The following is a 20,119-nucleotide window of genomic DNA, read 5'->3' on the forward strand; positions in this document are numbered from 1 at the left end:
CGGGTGGCTGATTCGTTGCCTTAGAGATGCGGTGGATTCTTTGGTCGGATCCGGTCTTCTGGCCAGCTGGGCGTTGTAGTATCGGACGCAGCGGCGTCGGTGGTCACCAGTGGGGCGTCACAAGCGTAGCACCGGCTTGTCGATCGCTGGATAATCGGCTGGCGGGTAACCCGAAGGGTGTCACTGTTGCACTCTGGATGGCTCCAACTGGCTTTAACTTGCCTTTCACCACGGCCGCGGTTTTCAACGACGCGCCAAAACTAAGCGTACAAAATGGCCTTCCAATTTGGCCACAAAAGGTCTCACTAAGGGCTTTATTCCGCCAAAACTTCGACACTGGTTCTTTAACGCGCGACTACACTCCTCCGGGTTATAATCAAAAATTCTCCCCCATATTTGCTATCCGACCTTTTTATTTACAACCTGTCCGCTTTCCATCCTAGACCCTCCCTGCCGCGTAGCGCACCACCCCGTTGTTTGTACCCGACGACTCGAAGCTTTTATAAACTTATCGTTTAGTTTGGTGCCAGGGTTTTATTTATCATTATTTGATTTTTTAGAACAATTTATTGATTTTACCTAATTTACGACTTGTTTTCTCTTAAATTTAAATTTTATATACATGCAAAATACAACAAAATAGTTCAAATAAATAATTCATATAAACAAACAATAGAAATAATTTATATACAAAAACTAAGCAAAATGGCACCAAACCGAGGCTATTAAACAAAAATTAAACAAAACTCAAACATAACATTGGAGTATGTAAATGCATAATTTTTGCTTAGACATTTACTGACAATTATTCATACGTGTAAACAAACAACAGGCATCGTCAAACACAAATTGTGGACCTGGCACTGCGGTCTGCTGACACTAAAAAAAATACAATATAAATACGAGTAAAGATCAAGCTGGCTCAGCGACCAATGGATTTTATTGTGACCGTCAAAGAGTTTGGTCACAATCTTCAACGTTAGAAATGGTTTTCTACTGCCGTACTTAAAGTTGCTAGCTGAACATGAATGATTATAACTGTCAATGAACGTTTAAGGAAGTGAAAATCAATTGGAAAAACAGTGGGTAATCAATCACCTTATTTGTAAGTGGTTCTACCTTATTCTAAGTTTTGTCTTCTCCCCAAAGAGATAATTCTCCGTATGTAATACAAAATCACGAAAGCGAATCTTATTTCGTATTGGCAACCAGCGGGAAAGAACCCTCATATTGTCACATTATTATCCCGAGTGGGTAGGAAGGAATAGAAAAAGGCTTATGGGCAGGGATCGGGTGCTACTCATTTTTTTTTTGCGTGCAAAGCACACGCCGTTGGGAGACTGCACATAAATTTCTAAAGAGACGAGTAAGAGCAGTTCGGATTGCACTGTACATTACTTTTCAAAGAGACAAGTAAGTGCAGGTAGCATGTCACAACACACTTGAAAGGGCTATTCCCACTGCTTCCGTTCCGGGACCGGGCCGGGCCCGGGCTCGTCCGGGACTTTTCATGCATTCACACTGCGCCGTGCTTGAACCGTGCCTGCGCTGCGCTCTGGCTGAGAAATGTTGATGTGTGTATGTGAAAGAACGTCTTTCTCTTTTTTTCATACCGCAGCTCACTCCGCGCGAAATATGTCACTACAACATATACGCATCCACCCGAGTGCCTTCCGTGCACTCTCCGGCCAACACAAAGTATCGTCGGCAACGATAGTTTTTCTCTCGCACTGCGGCAGCACGACGGCAACTCAACGCTGCCCCGGTCTGGGCACGGCGCGTCGGTGTGAATGCGTTCGTAAGAACGCATGCAATCAATCTCAAACGAGCCCGGATGACACACGGATCAGGCACGGCCCGGTCCCGGATCGGAAGCAGTGGGAATAGCCCTTTATCCGTCTCTTTCCGGAGATGTCTCTCACTCAGGGATCGGGTGCTACTCATTTTTTTACGAGTAGAATGCACGATGTTGGGAGACTGCACATCAATTTCCAAAGAGACGAGTAAAAGCAGTTCGGATCCCTTTCGTGTCGTTCAGGCGACCTCACAGAATTTACCCCAGTATAGACCATCGTACGGTGGCGGAGTGAGGTTAAAGAGATTCGGTGAGATAGTCTATAGTGCAGAAAGACGTACCGTGACGGCGGGTAATTCTGCGCAGCACATTTTCCCGCGCACTCAGCTTATAAAACTGTTTGCTACAGTAAATTTTACTAAAACATACCTAATCTCTGTACTATTATAGCAAACTATGCTATGCACATGGTAAAGCACACAAATCAACTGTGTTTTAGTAAAATTTACTGTTGAAAAATAGTTTTTTAAGATGAGTGCGCGGAAAACTTGCTGCGCAGGATTACCCGCAGTCACGGTAGTTTCTACCTCAGAAAATTTCTTGGGCTTTGTGTGCCTCTTTATTGAGAGAGTTTTTGATCACAGCCAGTGATGCCACATATTCAGATTAATCTGTAGTTATACAGATTTTATTTTTCGAAATTTTCACGCATAACGATTATCTGTGTTGTATGAGGATGCGGATCACACCTTTTCAATAAGTAAAAAATGAATCGTACAACGCATATTATTGTTTTGAAAGGTATGCTTCTATGCTGAACAACAGATTGAAGAAAATTGATCTTACAACACTAAATGAAGGCACAGCTTAATGCTTCTGAAGTTAAATAGCACCTAAACATAAAGAGGTGTCAAAGAACATCTTGTACAGTAGACTTTAAAATTTATTTTTGGTTAACAACAAAACCCATGTTTATCACATATTTAAGAGAGGAAATTGTTCCTTTTCTAGGTGCTTCTTATTCTCTATAATTCGACGTTTTGAAGATATCATTGATTACGGACTTTCTCGACTTTCCAACGAAACCAACAAAATTAAGCTAGCTTTACATTTCTTGTGCAGTAGTTAAATGTATTTAAAAATGTGAGTGGCAACCCTGATTATGCCTGTGCTGTGTGAAAATTTTTCCCGTTTGCGGCTTCCTGCTGACTCGTAGGGAGAATGAAAACTTGAATTAACTATTTATAATTAGAGGTACACTATTCACAAATTGAAAAGTTTATCGTATAATGGTGAAAAACACAAATTAGATTCATGCTTATAAAACTAGCAATCAGTCAATGTGTGGGGCACAATAAGCTTACCACTGGGGCATAATGAGCACTCTTATAGAACATATCTGTGTAGAAGTACAACTAATGGGCCAACGTTTGTCGCGAGATGCCATGATACTTGGCGGCTTGTTTCGTAAATGTCCCGTCGCGCCTTATGGTGGCCAATTCTGCCTGCAGTCCCTTTTTCTGATCGATTCGGCTTCAAAGATTTTCTATTATATCTATAGAATATATATAGTTTCGCATATAAGAAGGGTGCCCATTTCACCCCGTGTGCTTATTATGCCCCTCATCCCCCTACACAGATTTTAATGCAACATTCGTAGCAAGTTTCGAACGCTTTCATTGCACATAATTGCACAGAGACATCTCCGGAAAGAGACGGATAGAGAGTGCTGTGACATGCGAACTGCACTTACTTGTCTCTTTGGAAACGAAATGTACAGTGCAATCCGAACTGCTCTTACTCGTCTCTTCAGAAATTATTGTGCAGTCTCCCAACGGCGTGTGCTTTGCACGCAAAAAAATGAGTAGCACCCGATCTCTGACTCTCAAGTATAAAATCTCTCTCTCCTTCGTCTCTTACCCCTTCCAAATATTGGAGACGTGCACAAAAATCTGCGAGACGCACGAAGATTTTTTGCACAGCTCTGAGTAGTTAGACGATCCCTGCTTATGGGTGACAAAAGCGTAGTCGGGGGGCAACCTACTGATACCTGAATATATTTTTACGAAAAATCGACAATGCATCAACAATGGAATGTTTAAAGGAAATTAGATTTTAGAATTTTGTTCAGTAGTAATGTTTGCATTAAAAAATAACCTTTTCCGGATGGGGATTGCAAAAAACAACCAGATAATTGATTTTAATGAATTTACCATGGAAGGTAATTATATAAGTTCACTTGCAAAAGCAGTTTCACGCCCTTGCGAGTGGCCTTCCGGGAGTTCACCGGAACATTCGCCATGGTAACCGAAAACATGCGTTTAGGCTTGTTTTTGAGTCCTTCCTTCGTTTTATTTATTAATTTTTCCTCAAATTACGCGACAAAATTGTTGGAGTAGGTCTTACGCTTCTGGTTTGCCCGGAAACTCTAGGTGGGACGCACCCTGGGTACCGCATTGATTTTCAGCCGCTTCATCTCCTTCAACGATTGCTTCAAGTAGTGGACCGACACCAGATCCGGCCAGAGTACAGCGTCTTCGCCCCTATGGTATTTCTTGGTGAAGGACGGCAGGCACTTCGTACCATTAATTTTCCCGTTCACGGCCAGTACGGAGCTTTTCGCTGATTGCCAGCCACAGCAGCACCTTCTTTGGGTACTTGGTTTGTGAAATGGATTTCACCTCAGAGCTCACTTCCTTCGTGGGGGAAGTAAAATACGGAGTTCCCTGCCAGTCGTTGTCAGATAAGTCTCCACGTCGACCACCACCATCAAGTCGCGATTCGCCGGAAAAATCGACTCGACCATCTTATTCAGCCGCTGCCGATTCGTCATTGCCTGCAGCTCCGAGACCAATGGACGGGACTGCCGCTTTCTAATGTCCATGTTGGCCAGGTTACTTTTCCACTGTGTGGCCGGTTGTTCCGACCTTCCGATCAAGCCTCCTCTTCAGCATACTTTGGAGCTTCTTGTTACTCAGGGTCGTCTGCCGTTCAGAACCGGTCTTTCTTTCGATGCTCTGATTGTAGTCAAACAGTGCCAAGATGTTGTAGATACCGAAACAAGCGTATCCGATGTTCCTTTTCCGTACGATGTCCGCATACGACGTGGCAAGGTAACGTTCTGTGATCGCGCACACTTCTGAGCGGAGTAGCTTCACTGTTTTCGTTCTTTTCTGCTGACTCATGGGTTGTTATAATTGAGGCTGTACGGGTAGCTTCGTCAGTGCGTGTAAAGGTAAACCCATGAAAAATCGGCATTTTTTGGCCACTTTTTTAATTCAAACGTTAGGGCTAAACAATTTTACCTTCTCGAAAAAAGTCCCTATCCAAAATTTGAGCTTAATCGGACTTCTGATAAGGTTTCGCTCAAGCATGGGAAAAATCGTTCAAGTGATAATAATTCAGTAATCCAAACTGATTCCCTATCGCTTTCGATAATTTCAAAAGGATATTTGGTGAAAAATTTTCACTCGCGATTACTTTGATTTGTTTGTTTCGTTTCGCGCTTTCGATTTTTTTTCACACGCGTACATAAGTGCAACACGCCCAAACCGAGAAGCTAATTTTCTTCTTTTGAAATGTGTAAGCGAAAATGAAAGCTGGATGTTCTACGGGGTGTTATCTTCTAGAAATAGGAATTTAGATCCTGGTATTGTGGCCGGGGCGCATCAAACAGATTTCCAGAAAGCATGTCTTCAAGTATATTACATGCAAGCTTTCATGTAATATAGGGCTTCGAAAGTGGTTTTCTTCGGCAGGTTCCTGAATAAGATCGCTGTAGAAAACCTGCCGAAGAATACCACTGACGAAGCCGTTCGCTACCCTACACTCCCAGCTCGAACATTTTTTTCATCGATCAAAAACTTTGACCGCTTTGAGGCTTCCGAAGTCCGATTGAGCTCATATTTGGCATTGGAAATTTTTACGTGAAAACAAAACTTTAGAATTCTATCGTAAATGAAATTCTCAATCGTGAATGATCTACTACTACTACTACCCATACTACCCACATGAACCGCCGGCCCTGATGGAAATTGGAATGCCGAGCAATTTCTACTCTTCGTGTCGGATGGAAGCAGATAGCAGGAAGTGACGCACACCCAGCTACGCAAAGCTGTTGCGTGTTGCATAGTAATATTTCATATGAAACTTCTCGCGTAACTTTTCAAAAGGACCTAATTAACATTGAGAGACTCTCTTCGTTTACTTTCTTTCCGTTTAATGATTAAGGTAATTCAACATTTTGCATGATTCTTTTCACATAGTAAGCTAGGTAATATTAAAATCTTTCGATTTGTGACAAGGAATCGTTGATAACTTTGATAATGATGCTGTATTTAACGAAAAAGAGTGAGAGAGGAGAGAATCTCTCATTGTTACTTAGTATCTTTTGAAAAGCAACGCGAAATTTGATATAGTCGAAAGCAGCTTAGAAAGCAGGTATCATCCATTCTCTTGATTTTTGCTCACATTCTCTCCTCCACCCGCCAAACATCTGGGAAAACTAGATTTTTTCACAGAGAGTGAGTAACTACTCGCATTTAATCGAGAGGCATTTGAGTTACACAGTTTATTTTCACACACAAGTAAGAACATTAGTGTATAGATCGATGACGGCGGCGGCTAGAATTTTCATGTCAACTTTTTTGATGGTGTATATTTTTCCAAAAATTCCTACAATCTTAACAACCTTTTCCCAAAGTTTCATGAGAATCGGTTAACAAAGCAATTTTTGGCAGCACTTCAAATGTTGCTGTGTCAGGCAATTTCGATTATTTTCATGTTCGAAAATCACCATTTTGTGCCTAACTTCAAATACCCTTAACTCTCTCAATTTTGATTTGATTTTGGATCAACTAGTTTCGTTTTGAAGGGAAATTTATGTACTCTTCTATTATTTTTCAACGTTCATCAAAATGCCAAAAGCCTATATTTTAGAACTCATGTGTACCGTACAATTTTGAAAAACAGTTCAGGACGATCGCATAATCAACAGCCTAGAGGAAATTTACCGTACTTTTTGAATTTTCATGTCCCGGTTTGCACATTGTTGCTCTAAGGGCAAAAAAATGGTTACTCCCAAATCCGCAAAACGAAAAAAACATAACGAACGTATATTGACGTAAGATTTCTTATTTTTCCTTGAATGGTCTAATGATTACCTTCAATTTGCCATTAGAAGACTTTAAATCGATCAAACGGCTCGAACAACAAGTAATGAATTTTTGAAAAAAAAAAAATCGTTCAAAATCGTCCGATTCAAATATAAGCACCCTAAAGACCAAATAAAAAAGGCGGGTCCAAAGTGATGATCTAAATGATGATCTAAATATAAAAAAATCTATAATAAGAAAGGACTAACGGCATTTTAGGTGAATAACGTCATCTGACATCAGAAATGAGTTCAGCACCCCAACATTGGTTTTAAATGTAATGTTCAATCATTTTAGAAAGATCTTTATGTTTTTTTTCCGAATTTTGTTCAGAGACCTGCCACTGTGCGTTCATACGGTCGGGTCGGTTAGGGAAGGAATCAAGTGTTATAATCGTTGTTGCTAGAGATCGAGTTTACCTCTGCATCTCTAACGAATGTTATGGAAAGAGAACCACCGTTCGAAGTGACGGATTTTTATGGGTCATTCCACGACCATCACAGATTTTGCACAAAGTTGGGAGAATCATTCATCTACTGTCACTTTGGAAAAATCCCAATTTTGGTGTCGATTGGATTACCCCCCGCTCTGTAGGACCCCCCTCTCTATTGCAAAGTCACGCGTTTTTTGTCCAAAATCTCTTTTCTCTTTTTCTTACAATTCATAGACGTATGATGTCCAAAAAATACTGATAGATGATTTTTGAAGTAAATAAACCAAGTAATCCCAAAATATATAACTTTTGACCGGAAATGTTGCCAGATAAATTATTTTTGTATTTGAAAACAAAATTTTCATTTTTCGGCAAATGCAGCCATTTTTATTTTAAATTTGATAATTTCATCGTGTTCTTTGGAAAATTTCACGTAAGAAACAACTATCATCTCGAGGTAATATGAGCCAATCTCGAGACATAACATTTTTACGAAAACTGTTGTAAATTTCGTGATTAATTTATTTTATAATTTATTTATGTAAGACACCCGAAACAAAGTAATAGGTGAATTTTGAAGAAAATAAACCAAGGAATCCAGAAAAAATGTTGTTCTTGACCGGAAGTGTTGCCAGATAGATTATTTTTGTAATTTAAAATTAAATTTGCATTTTTCGGCAAATGTAGCTAAATTTATTTAAAATTTGTTGGTTTTATCGTATTTCTCGTGAAATTTTACGTAAGAAACACTCATCACTCCGTGGTAATATGAGCTAATATCGAGATACTACATTTTAACGAAAAATTAATTACGAAATTAAAAACTATTTTTGTAAAAATGCTATATCTCTGGATTCCTTGGTTTATTTTCTGCAAAATTCACCTATCACTATTTTTCGGGTGTCTTACATCAATAAATTATAAAATAATTTAAATACGAAACTCAAAACTATTTCCGAAAAAATGTTATATCTCGAGATTGGCTCATATTACCTCGAGATGATAGTTGTTTCTTACGTGAAATTTTTCAAGGAACACGATTAAATTATCAAATCGTATATATAAAATAAAGTTACATATATGTGCGACCGCCCATAACTTTACAACGGAGCGTCTGATTTGAGCTGGCTTGTTTTGTTGTGTTCTTATCATCAAAGGCAAATTGTTACGGCGAGAAAACTAATAAAATTCAAAGGAAAATGGTGGAATTCACGAAAATAGAATTTCCATACAACGAAGGAATGAGATCGCAGAAGGCGTAATGAACTACAATAATATGACAGCAATTTCAAATAGGTGACTCTCGACACTTATTTTGAGATCATCCTTTAAAAGCTACCACCGAAAATTAAATACAAATAGAATCACGCTCGACTGGTGGCTATCGTCACGGTTCAACTATCTAAACATATAAAATTGCAGCTCTGTCTGTCTGATCCAACTACTGGAAACGACTAAACCGATCGGCGTGAAATTTTGTGTATAGGGGTTTTAGGGGCCGAGAAAGGTGACTAAGATAGTTCGGGATCCCTCCTTTGCTGGAAAGGAGGGGTTCCATAGAAAAGAAACACAAATTTCTGCACATCTCGAGAACTAATAAATAAAATGGAAGCAAATTCGACAGGTGAATATTTTTAGGGGTTACAAATATGTCCATAATAGTTTAACGCACCTCCTTCTGCTGGAAGGGTAAAGTTTCCTACAAATGAAACTAAATTTTTTTCACATCTCCAGAACTAATCGAGTAAATGGAACCAAATTTAGAATGTGGATGTTTTTGGGGGGTACAAATATTTTAATGGTGTTTCAACACCGCTCTTTTTTCTCGATAGGAGGGCTCTTATACAAATCAAACAAAAACTTCTATGGTGGTTTGATACTCCTCCGTACTCTGGAAGGGGAGGCAGGTCTCCCATACAAGCTAAACAGATATTTCAACCAGGTTTTCCTGAAAACAGCCTACAATGATCGGGTCGATGCACAGGAGTCAAAACTCGACTCCATACGCCATTTATAAATTTAAGGTGGAAACTTCCAGTTTCTAATATGGGTATTTCCGGAATCGCAATGGTGCTCTGAAGCTACAAGTCGACCTCAGACAACATTTTGAATTGTAAGATGGCAACTGCCGGGTTTTGGAAAACAGCCGAAAATGCCCGATTTCCATCCAATATGAGTACCTCCGGAACCAGAATGATGTACAGAAACTGGAAATCAATCACATACACCATTTTTAATTTTAAGATGGCGACTTCCGGTGTCTGGAAAACAGCCGAAAATGACCAAATACCACCCAATATGAGTGTTCTTTTAACCAGTATGACGTTCAGAGGCCAGAAATTTTCTTCAAATGCCATTTTGAAATCCAAGATGGCGACTTTCGGTTCCTGGAAAACAGCCGAAAATGACCAAATACCACCCACTATGAGTATCTCCGGAATCAGAAGCTAAAAATTTACCACTTACACCATTATGAATTGTAAGATGGCGACTTTTGGAAAACAGTCGAAAAAGACCAAATAACACCCAATATGGGTGTTTCTTAAACCAGAATGACGCCCAGGGGCCAGAATTTGTCTCCAAATGCCATTTTGATATCCAATATAGCGACTTCCGGATTCGGAAAAACTGCCGAAAATTGCTTAATATAAATATTTCCGTAATCGAGATGATGCATAAAAGCCAAGCATTGACCCTGGACACTATTTGGAATTCAAAGATGATCACTTTTAGTTTCTAAAAAACAACAAAATCACTGAACACCACCCAATATGGGTATTTGCGGAATCAGATTGATGCCAGAAAAACAGCTGAAAATGATCGAATACCACTCAATATGAATATTTTCAGAATAGAGGTGATGTACAGAAGCCAAAAGTCGAGGATGTTGTCATTCCGATAAAACCAATCATTTCAAACGATTTGCCTTTTGACTTTGATCATATCCTATGGCCGATTCGTCGTGCATTTTTAGACTATAAACAAATCGCAAGGAATCAATGAATTTGGAATGTTTAAAATTATTAAATTAAACACAAAAACGGGCGAGACGAAGTTTGCCGGGTCAGCTAGTTTAAAAAAAAAAATGGCTGCATTTTTTTTTTTTTTAGCGAGAGGGATGATACAAAGTGCGAGGATGTGAGGATGCGTGAAAATAGATGGCATTGTTCCTTCAGTACGAACTTTGTATTGGGAAACATCGAATGCCCGCGGTGGGACTTACATGTGTAGAAATTTCCTACTGGTAGACAAATTTCTCGGCATTAGTGTCCCAAGAAGTGTTTTTTAAAAACTGATTAGGAACCCGAAATTGCATTTGTCATATTGACGCAATGCGGAAAAGTATTGTATAACTTTAAAATCGTTTTTCTCATTTGCTTGATTTGGAACATTTTGGAACATGGGGCAACTATGCGTAGAAGCGTGAAGTAGTTCGAATAATCAAATAACAGTTTTCTGTATTTGGCCGGATATGTAGCTGATTCGCCAATCAATTGCTGCTGGAGCGAAAAAATCAGTTGAAAACTAACCTAGTAATGAACAGGTGAGAAAGAATGAATTTCGTCCACTGTTCCGTTTTTAGATTTTCATTTTACACCCCTGTAGCGGAACTTTTTTAGAGATGTAGCTCTACGTAAAAAAAAAACTGACAAAAAATTCAACAAACTTATGATAAAAATCATGTATGTAATATAATTTGTCTTACAAAAATAGCTCAAATTCGCCATGCAATCTGTAAAACATTTCGTTCCCTTATTTATCTAGATTTCAAAATATTACATCACATATTGATTTTAGAACTTATGAACATATTTGACGTATTTTTTTTTTGTAGAACGAAAAAAGTTAATAGCAAAAATAGGCTCGAAAAAAAGAACTAAAATTAGTATCCATTTCGGTAATTACACTGGAATACGGGATTATAAATATCAATTTGAATGATAACTACCTATGACTATAGTTGTTTGAAAATAACTATGCGTCCCCTTTTAAACAGAGTCGGTGTAGACGCCGTTTTTTAAGGTTCACACAACCGGAAAACAGCGTTTTATTAACACTTAATTGAGCAGTGACAGCTTTTCAAAATTATGATATTTGAAAGTCCAAATACTTTTTAAATCATAATTTATGTTGTTCTTTTCCTTAAAACTGTTATTGTGAACCGAGGTTATAATTTTTGATTTGTAGTCGGAATCCAATTAGACAGTTCTTTAACATCATTACCAACTGAAACAAGCTTAAATCGACAGTAAATTTTACGCTTTAGCTGTGACAACAAATAACACCATATTGCCTGAAGAATTTATCGATGTCAAGGGTCGGCCAGGTTCCAACTAATTGAAGCAAAATAAAACACAAACATTAACGAAGAACTAATCCCTCGTCTATCAAACGCTCCACATTTAGTTTGTACGTCGATCGAATCTAGACCCATTGCTCTCGATGCAGCGAATTGAATAAAATCCCCTCCGCTCAAAGCCCTTCCCGTTCTTTTGCCTTCGTCGTCGCCGTCGTCGTAATCATCATCGCGATCGGGCTTCAATAGGCCATAAAATTGTGCAAATTTGTACTGTACCCCAAACGATTCTCGTTCGAAGCCCAGAATGCCAGTGTGACCTTTCCCGGCCAATTCTTCGAGTCGCACAGGCAACAACACAACACATGCTCCGATTTGGCCCGCGATCGGTCATAAATCGGCACCGCGTGCGCCGCTACCGCCGCACAAAAGTGGCTTAGGGCGGCGCGTGGCAAGTTTCGCTTCGCTTCTCGTGTCGTCATCACCAGAAGGAGCAGGAGAGCGCAGGAGTGGTGGCAAAAGTGTTATACACATTCCCGCACGCGTGTCCAGTTGGCGTATCGTTGAAACCAATCCGTTTCGACACGAGGTAATAACTTTTCGGGGTCCCAGGGAGTGCTTTCGGTTTCGCCCGTAACTTCAATCAGGTTTCGTGTACAACGTCTAACCACTAGCTGCAGCTTTCAGGAAGAAAAGCGAGGAGGTTGTTTACTACTAGGACATGAAATGTTTATTATATCGTTTGACAAGTCTAACATCTGAAGCCTAGTTGACGACGGCGGGCTGTCCCGTCCCGTGCCCAGGAACGTCACGATGAGGCTTCGGCGGTTGACTTTTAGGAGATAGGCCTCTGGTGGGGCTTAAATGTTAATAGGTCCATTTGAATGTGTGATTTTTGTGGGCCACACGTCGAAACATTTGAGTCACGTTTTTCTTCTGCTGCTCCAGCTGCAGTTGGCGTGCTGCTAAATATCGAGAAACTGCATAACAACAGCTGCTCGTTTTCGAGACGACCTGGGACCCCTCGAGTTCCGATCTAGATCTCGACCGCTTTTTTTTCTCCTTCTCCCCATTCGTCCAGGAAAGGTTCAATCAAAGAAATTTATTACGCCCTGAAAAGTCAAACGGTACGCGAAGGTAAGCCACAATCCGATTGCGCCCGAGCGGGTCTTTAATTGAGCCACCCCCGCGCATTGGGAAGGCTGCTCGGAAAGGTGAGCGATAAAATCTGGCGGTGATTTATTCAATCAATAAGGCACAACGTTTTATGCAAAGTTTTTTTTTTGTTCGCTTCGTTTTAGCGACCGCTCTGACAGTGTTCTATCATCGATCGTTCTGCTACAAGATGGCGCGGTTTCTAGCATTGGCTGGATTTTTTTTTTTTCAACCAACCTAATTATAAAGTTTGGCCGCCGCCATAATTAATCAGTGGAACCTTGACGCTAGGCGGCCCCAAATGATAGCACGAAACTCGCGGGGATCAATTAGTGTCAATTTTCCTAACTGGTTGTGTTCATATTCAGGTTAATTTGATCGTAATAAATGTACGCTACCGCAAACAGCAGCAGCAACAGCAGCCGTAGAATCAGCCATAGGTCAGAGTTTCGTAGCTTACCAGACTAACAAAATGACAGCCGAGGTTCCGCTTTGATTAAGTTACGGTTTGCGGCAAAGAACAGACCGATTTGTGTTCAGTCGTGATCTAAGCTTTTCTGTAGCTAAAAAGCACCGCAAATCAATGGCCGTTGTGGGAGTTACCAGGGAGGGAAAAAAGTCTAACTCGCAGAATGTAAAACAAATGAGAACATTTGTCAATCGATAATTAAGCTGATAAATAGTTAACTTTTATGGGAAAACTCGGGACATGTTTTTTTTTCCTTCTGTGGTGCTTGGCCAAAGTTGGGTTCGGAACAAATGTGTATCTAGTTTGTTTACTGGGTTGGACTGATTCCGTTTTAGGAACTGCCTTGATATGCCGCAATTCTAAGCGCATCTCGGATGCTGATTTTTTTCACTCAATCAAATTCTAGTTCAAAATACAACGATCGCAGAACGAGATTGCTCCCAAATCTCGTGATCACTTTTTAGTATTTTTTTTTTTTTTTTGAAAAATAGAAAAACAAAAAAATCATATTGGTGAACGTACAAATTCCGAAGGATAAGTATTCAGTTTTTACTATCAGCTGAAAATTTTCAAAATCTTCTCTCAAGTGACTGCAAAAAACAGCTCATCCACACTCCATTCGCCCGTCAGTCAATCTCACACCCGCGATTCACTTTTGCGCGAATCGCCCCGATTTAGACTAGCCCGCATTGCAGCTGAGACACGATGAAAAGATGACACCTACCTTTTACTTCCCATGGAGATCAGCTGTCCTCCGTTGAAGCCCTCGTGGCCATGTGGTGGCGCCAGCTGCTGGCTTTGAACGTTCGACATTCTTGGCTTCAGAGGGGGTGGTGGCGCGGTCAGTACGCCATTCGCCGCTAATCCGACGGTGTTGATGCTACTGTTGGCGGTTGGGACAGATTGGGTGGTGCCGTTTTGAAGCTGAGCGGCTTTCAGCAGATATTCGGCCACCGGAATTTGGTGGGAATTGTGCGATCGCTTCCGCATCGAGACTCGAGTATCGTTTTGGCGGGGAACGAACTGCTGCAGCTGCTGCGGTTGCGGTTGTTGTGGCGATGGCGAATGCAACGGCATCGGAAGCGAGTGCCTCTGGTCGGATTTTCCATTTACCATGATGCGATGCGCTTGATGGATGGCGTTCGTTCCATTAGCGACATTAGCGACGCCACCACCTCCACCGTGCTGCATGTGGTGTGATTTGGACATGCTGGAGGATGGTCGCCGGTATATGACGTGCTGCTCCACCGATTGGGGCTTTTTGGGGACCGCGGGTGGAATGATCAGTTGACTGATCTGCACCTGTTGCTGTGCTCCTGATGGTGGGGGTGGGGAGAGATTTTCCAAGGTTGACGCCCGGTAGAGTGGTTTTTTATTGGATTGACCGGCGAAACTGTTCCGTCGACTGGCGGAGTTTGACCGGGTTTCCGATGAATCACTGAGTTGTCGAATGTGCCGCAAGATTTCCGGTGGCGGGGGTGGAAGTGGTTCGTCTTGATTCAGTAGAATTACGTCCTCGGTTGGACTGATTACCGGCGGTGGAGGAGGCAGTTCGGGGCTCGGTATGCGAAGCATCGGGTTTTTCGGAGGCCGCTCGGGAACCCAGTCATCGAGGGCGATAATCGGACCCATTATCATTGGGCCAAGCAAATCCTTCGACAGTTGCTGCCGTTGCTGGATCATTTTATCACGAATTGACGAGTATTCTGATGCGGAGGAGGTTCTGCAAAGGAGATGAAGAAAAGTTCAATTAGTATCGACCGGGAAAAGAGCAACGATTTCGCTACGACAAGCCAATAGGAGTTAAATCTCGGTCGCTAAAATGATTTATTACAGCTTGTTTTTTTTTCGACAGACATCGCAAATGTGCCGATTCTTGGTTAGCTCGTGCCTCTTAGCGAGGCATTGGCAACAAACTTTTCGTGACACAGATTTGCATAGGCTCTGACTCGTGCCTTCGGCATGTTTCGCGCTCTTACAAAGTATTGTAATATATCGCGACAAGCAGGGAGGTACTTAGGGATGAAATTTAGGACGTTCGTGGTGAGTTTGGTGGGATTTAACACCCGGCACTGGTTTATGAAAGCACCTACCTTCGAACCGTCGCCAGATGAGCGGCATGCGTGGAACTGGCTGTTGCCATACTGCCGGCGGCACTATTGATGACCGGCACTCCATTCGATCGGGATCGTGGTGGCGGTGGCGGGGGAGACACATTAGCATTGAGCTGTGGTGGATCTTCCGGCGATTGCGGACCACTGCTGGATGTCCCATCGATTCGTTCCGTTCCGTTGGTGCCGTTGGCGGTGAGGATCAGGGTAGCGTTGCTAATAATCTGCGACTCGATCAGCTGAGCCGTCTGGGGTGATTGCACCTTGTTGAGCAAGTTCATCGTGTGGACGGAAGCCAGCTGATTGCGCAGATTGTTGGCGGCGATTTTGTCCAACTGCTGCTGGGCCGCTATACTGGCGGGCGAGTGCAGCAAACTTGGATGGTGGTGATAGTTGCCAACGAGCGAGGAGTGCGAGGACGGCGCCAGATCCATGGTGCTTCCCGACGACGAATAAGCACTGGAAATGGAGGAACGTTGCGAAACCGACTTGTGGGATGGCGGTGATCCCGACTGATACTGCTGCTGCTGCTGTTGCTGAAGGTTTAACGTCGTCGGTCGGGTCAGATTGTGGCTACTTTCGCGGGCGTGTGCTTGCTGCCGTTCGAAGTAGGATATCACAGCGTTTTTCTGGAACGCTTTTAGCGAAGGGTTCGAAACTCGATGCGTTTTAGATGGATCGAAATACGTATACTTTTGCTGTTGTTGTTGAAGTTGCTGCTGCTGCTGCTGCTGCTGCTGTTTAGTTGCTGTATGACTTAGATTTTTGACACCAATCGAGGAGGAAGAGGAATGGAGACTGCTATTGCTACTGTTCAGTAGGGAAATCCCCTGCTGTTGGTGTTTTTCCAATTCGTTAATACGATCAGCTACAGATTGCCAATTATGCGGGCTGAGTTGTCTGAAAGAAAAAAGATATTAAGTAACGAAAAAAAATGAATCTAAATCGTTTAACGTGTACTCACTTAGATCCATCAACTAGCGGGATTCCGGCCGGTGTCAAACAGCCGCCGAATGCGTTGTGTCCACTAGGGCTACTATTGCTATTGCTACAACTACTACTGCTAGTGTTAGGAATCTCGGTGTAGGTGCTGATAGGAAACAGCCGATTATTGCTACGACTAGATCGGATCGAACCGTTGCTAGCAGCTGAGTTTCCACTGCCAGTCGCCACCGCTGCCGGAGCCGAAGCGGACGACGCTAGCGACGCGCTGGACGAGGTTCGGTGTTGAAAGCGAAGATCTCCCTCCCCAATCGGCGATCCACCAGATGAACTGCTGGATGGACTGTTAAGCTGCTGTTGCTGCTGCTGCTGCTGGTGTTGATGTTGTGATTGCGTTTGCCCACCGTTTGGGGAGGTTTGGACACTATGATGACCACCGAGTGACGATTGTTGTAGCTGATGCTGGTGGTGCGAATGAAGGTGTAGTGATCCCATCGACTGGGACACCAAGCTTCCGATCGAGTTCACTCCAAGGGCCAGCGATGACTGATGACCCATAAGCTGCTGGTGTTTCTGATGGAGCTGATGCTGTTGCTGCTGCTGCTGTTGCTCGTCGGTTGTCATGAACAGGATGCTTTCGGAGTTGTGGCGTTGTGGTGTTCGAACCCGCGAACTGTGCGCAATCAGCTGAGAAGTGGAACCTGTTGGTGAATAATGCCGAACGGCAAACAGAGAACATTAGTCATCCAGTTTTACACCTCATTTTGGGTGGTAGGGGGCTTGAACCGCACGAGTGAGTGAGTAATTCACTCTTTGCCGATTGTTGATCTTCAAATTAATCATAAAGTGTTTGTGTTCGTTACACATCTTTTTTTTCCGACTTATATTCTTAGATCAATTGAATTTGAAATTGAACTGTTCAATTCTATTTTTTCACAAACCTGTGCGCTAAGTAATTTTGTTTTGTAACTAAAGGTTCTGCGCTTCCTTTTGGTCAATTTCAGCACATACTACAATACACGCTAAAAATAATGTTAGAGGAAGTATATATGAAGACACGAAGAGTTTTAAGTTAAGCGATGTTTAGGTGACGACACGAATGAACTTTGCAAATGTGCTACATATAACCTGTAAACTAAATAGAATTATACCTCAAGTTCAGTGGGACTAAATTAAGAAGTCCATATTAACATTGAGACGAATATGACGGAGCTGACAAAAAGAATACTGAAAGGTTTATACCATAGAATCCCAATATGTTGCAAAGAATGAATGGTCGGGTGTCAACAGTCAAAGGAGGCTAAGAGCAATATCTAAGAAAGGAATGATTAGACCTAAACAAAAATTTTAACGACGATAAGAACGATCACATTTCAAGGTCCTAATATGCTACTGGCGCAATTTGATTTACCTGCCTTTGCTTTATATTGCCTGGTATAAAGCAAAGGCAGGTAAATCAAATTGCGCCAGTAGCATATTAGGATACTAGGAAGGAACTATTTCCGGCATCAGTGAAAGTGTTAAAAGAGAAGTTTAATGTTAAGTAAAGCCTCGCAGAAGCCAAGAGCGAATGATACAATGTTATATCCACATCAGCAGATGAGTACCACTCACGACCTGACGTGCCCCACCCGTTGGATTTTCTCGTCACTCAACTAACAACATATGAAACATAGGAACCCGCCGAGATAGATAACGACAAACCAGGAATTTCACGCACCTCGATGTACATACACGAAAATAGGAAACTGTAAAATTTATTTACCAGGCCCATGTAAATCTTATCTTCAAGAAGACTCACATCATATTGAAATGGGGTGGATGTAACGATAACCCCATTCTTTCCGTTAATCTACAGGGTTCCGTCGATTGGTTCGACGTATTCAGAACCCGAAAAAGCATCATTCTTCTACCGGGTGAGAAAATACGAGCGATGTGGTAAAATTCAGCCGCTGAACACTACACATTCTAGTACAGGTGAACAAAAACTTGATAAACAAAAACCAAGTAGAAATAAATAAGGGAAACAATAGAGATACCACGAGAACTTACTGAGTGCCGTGATGTACGCGCCTTCAGAGGTAGGCAGAGCGCGTTCAATCCTGCTTTTGAGTAGAAGAACTTAGTGGAGCTTTTGTATTAAAAAAACGAGAAAGCCATAGCATGGCTTAAGAATAAACGAAATAGGAGACATGAACAAAATTTAACCTCGATTTATCAAGCGTTCCGCACGAATTTTATTTCCGAAAAAAAAATGATGACAAGTTCCGTAGGGAATCCTCTGCTACACCACCTACATCCGATTTTGAGCAAGATTGGCGTAATCCGCTACGAATTTTGTTAGGATAACATTAATTAACGTGATTTAATATTTAATCGTCTTGATAAAGACGGTTTATTAGCCAATTTTACGGCCGCATTATTGCTGCATTGTTTTAAATTTCAGCTTTGATCTTTTTCTAAGCTTAAATGACCGCCCTTTTCGTAGTTGTCCCTCCGTGATGGATCTCAGTTGTTGCCACCGAGATTGAGTTTACCTCTGCATACCGAACGACTATTACGGAAAAGGAAGGTACTTCATATCACCGTAATCAATGACAGATTTTTTATTTATTTATTTCGTCAATCATATATGTAGACTGGTTACAATAATTTCTAAACTATACACGAACATAAAACAAATTAATTTTGTGTCCTCAGCCTCAAGGACTTGAAATACTGTTTTAGTTTATACCGGGACATCGTAAAGTCAATGGCTTCGCAGTGTTGATTATAAGAATTCATCATACTATTTATAGGTCCATTTTTTGTGTATTCCGTACGATGATGGTTAAGAGCAAATAAACTACGGTGTCGAAGTTGTCGAATGGGTGCATAAAAGTTCAATTTAGAAAGAAGTACTGCTGAGTCAACGTTCTGCGAAACGATATCGTTTACAAATGAAGCCATCGCGTACTCTCGCCGTTCTTTTAATGTTTGAATGTCAATCAACATGCAGCGTGCTTCATATGACGGAAGACGATGTGCGGTCCAACCTAGCTTACGAAGAGCATATAGTAGAAATTGCTTTTGTACTGATGCTATTCTTTCGTCATGTACGCCAGGACGAGGAGACCACACAATGCTACAGTATTCCAGTATTGACCTCACATAGGCAATATACAAAGTTTTGATAGTGTACGGGTCTTGAAAATTATAACAGAAGCGTTTGAGAAACCCTAACATGTTGTTTGCCTTGTGTATGATAGTGTTATAGTGGTCGATGAAATTAAGTTTAGAATCTAAGATTATTCCTAAATCCCAACTTTATAACATTTCTTCACATTCTGATCCCCTAATGCAATTACAATTTTGGTCGTTGTTACTTTTCTGCTAAAGGATATTATATTGCATTTTTTTTACGTTTACTTCAAGTAGGCTTTTCTTACACCAGATGTAAAATGTGTGGATTCCATTCTGAAATACATTGAGGTCTTTCTGATTTTTTATTTACAAAAACAGCTTCATGTCGTCGGCATATATTAGAACTTTAATATTTTTGAGGATGAAGGAAATGTCGTTTACGTACAAAATAAAAAGAAGTGGTCCTAAGTGGGAGCCTTGGGGAACACCTGAAGTAACTTGAATGGGATTTGACTTTTTTCCATTAAATTTTATTATTTGTTGCCTGTTTGTTAAATATGATTCAAGCCACTTCAGGAGACCAGACTCAATTCCAATTTTTTGCAGTTTAAAAAGTAGCATTGGTATGTCAATACGATCAA

The 20,119-nt window shown here is 41.4% G+C and overlaps 1 protein-coding gene across 5 annotated transcripts in view; it reads right to left on the reverse strand.

Moving 5' to 3' along the window:
• The window catches only part of LOC129733027 (protein Shroom), a 498,971-nt gene that overhangs the window by 202,145 nt on the left and 276,707 nt on the right, over positions 1-20,119 (reverse strand). For all 5 annotated transcript variants that reach the window (XM_055694568.1, XM_055694569.1, XM_055694572.1 and 2 more), the window contains 3 exons: positions 16,378-17,056; positions 15,396-16,313; positions 14,027-15,025 (listed from right to left, as the gene is read on the reverse strand). In XM_055694568.1, the coding sequence (XP_055550543.1) occupies positions 14,027-15,025; positions 15,396-16,313; positions 16,378-17,056 (2,596 nt within the window). The remainder of the gene's footprint in view (positions 1-14,026; positions 15,026-15,395; positions 16,314-16,377; positions 17,057-20,119) is intronic.

Source organism: Wyeomyia smithii, chromosome 3 (genome assembly GCF_029784165.1).
Source record: "Wyeomyia smithii strain HCP4-BCI-WySm-NY-G18 chromosome 3, ASM2978416v1, whole genome shotgun sequence".
Lineage (NCBI taxonomy): Eukaryota > Metazoa > Arthropoda > Insecta > Diptera > Culicidae > Wyeomyia > Wyeomyia smithii.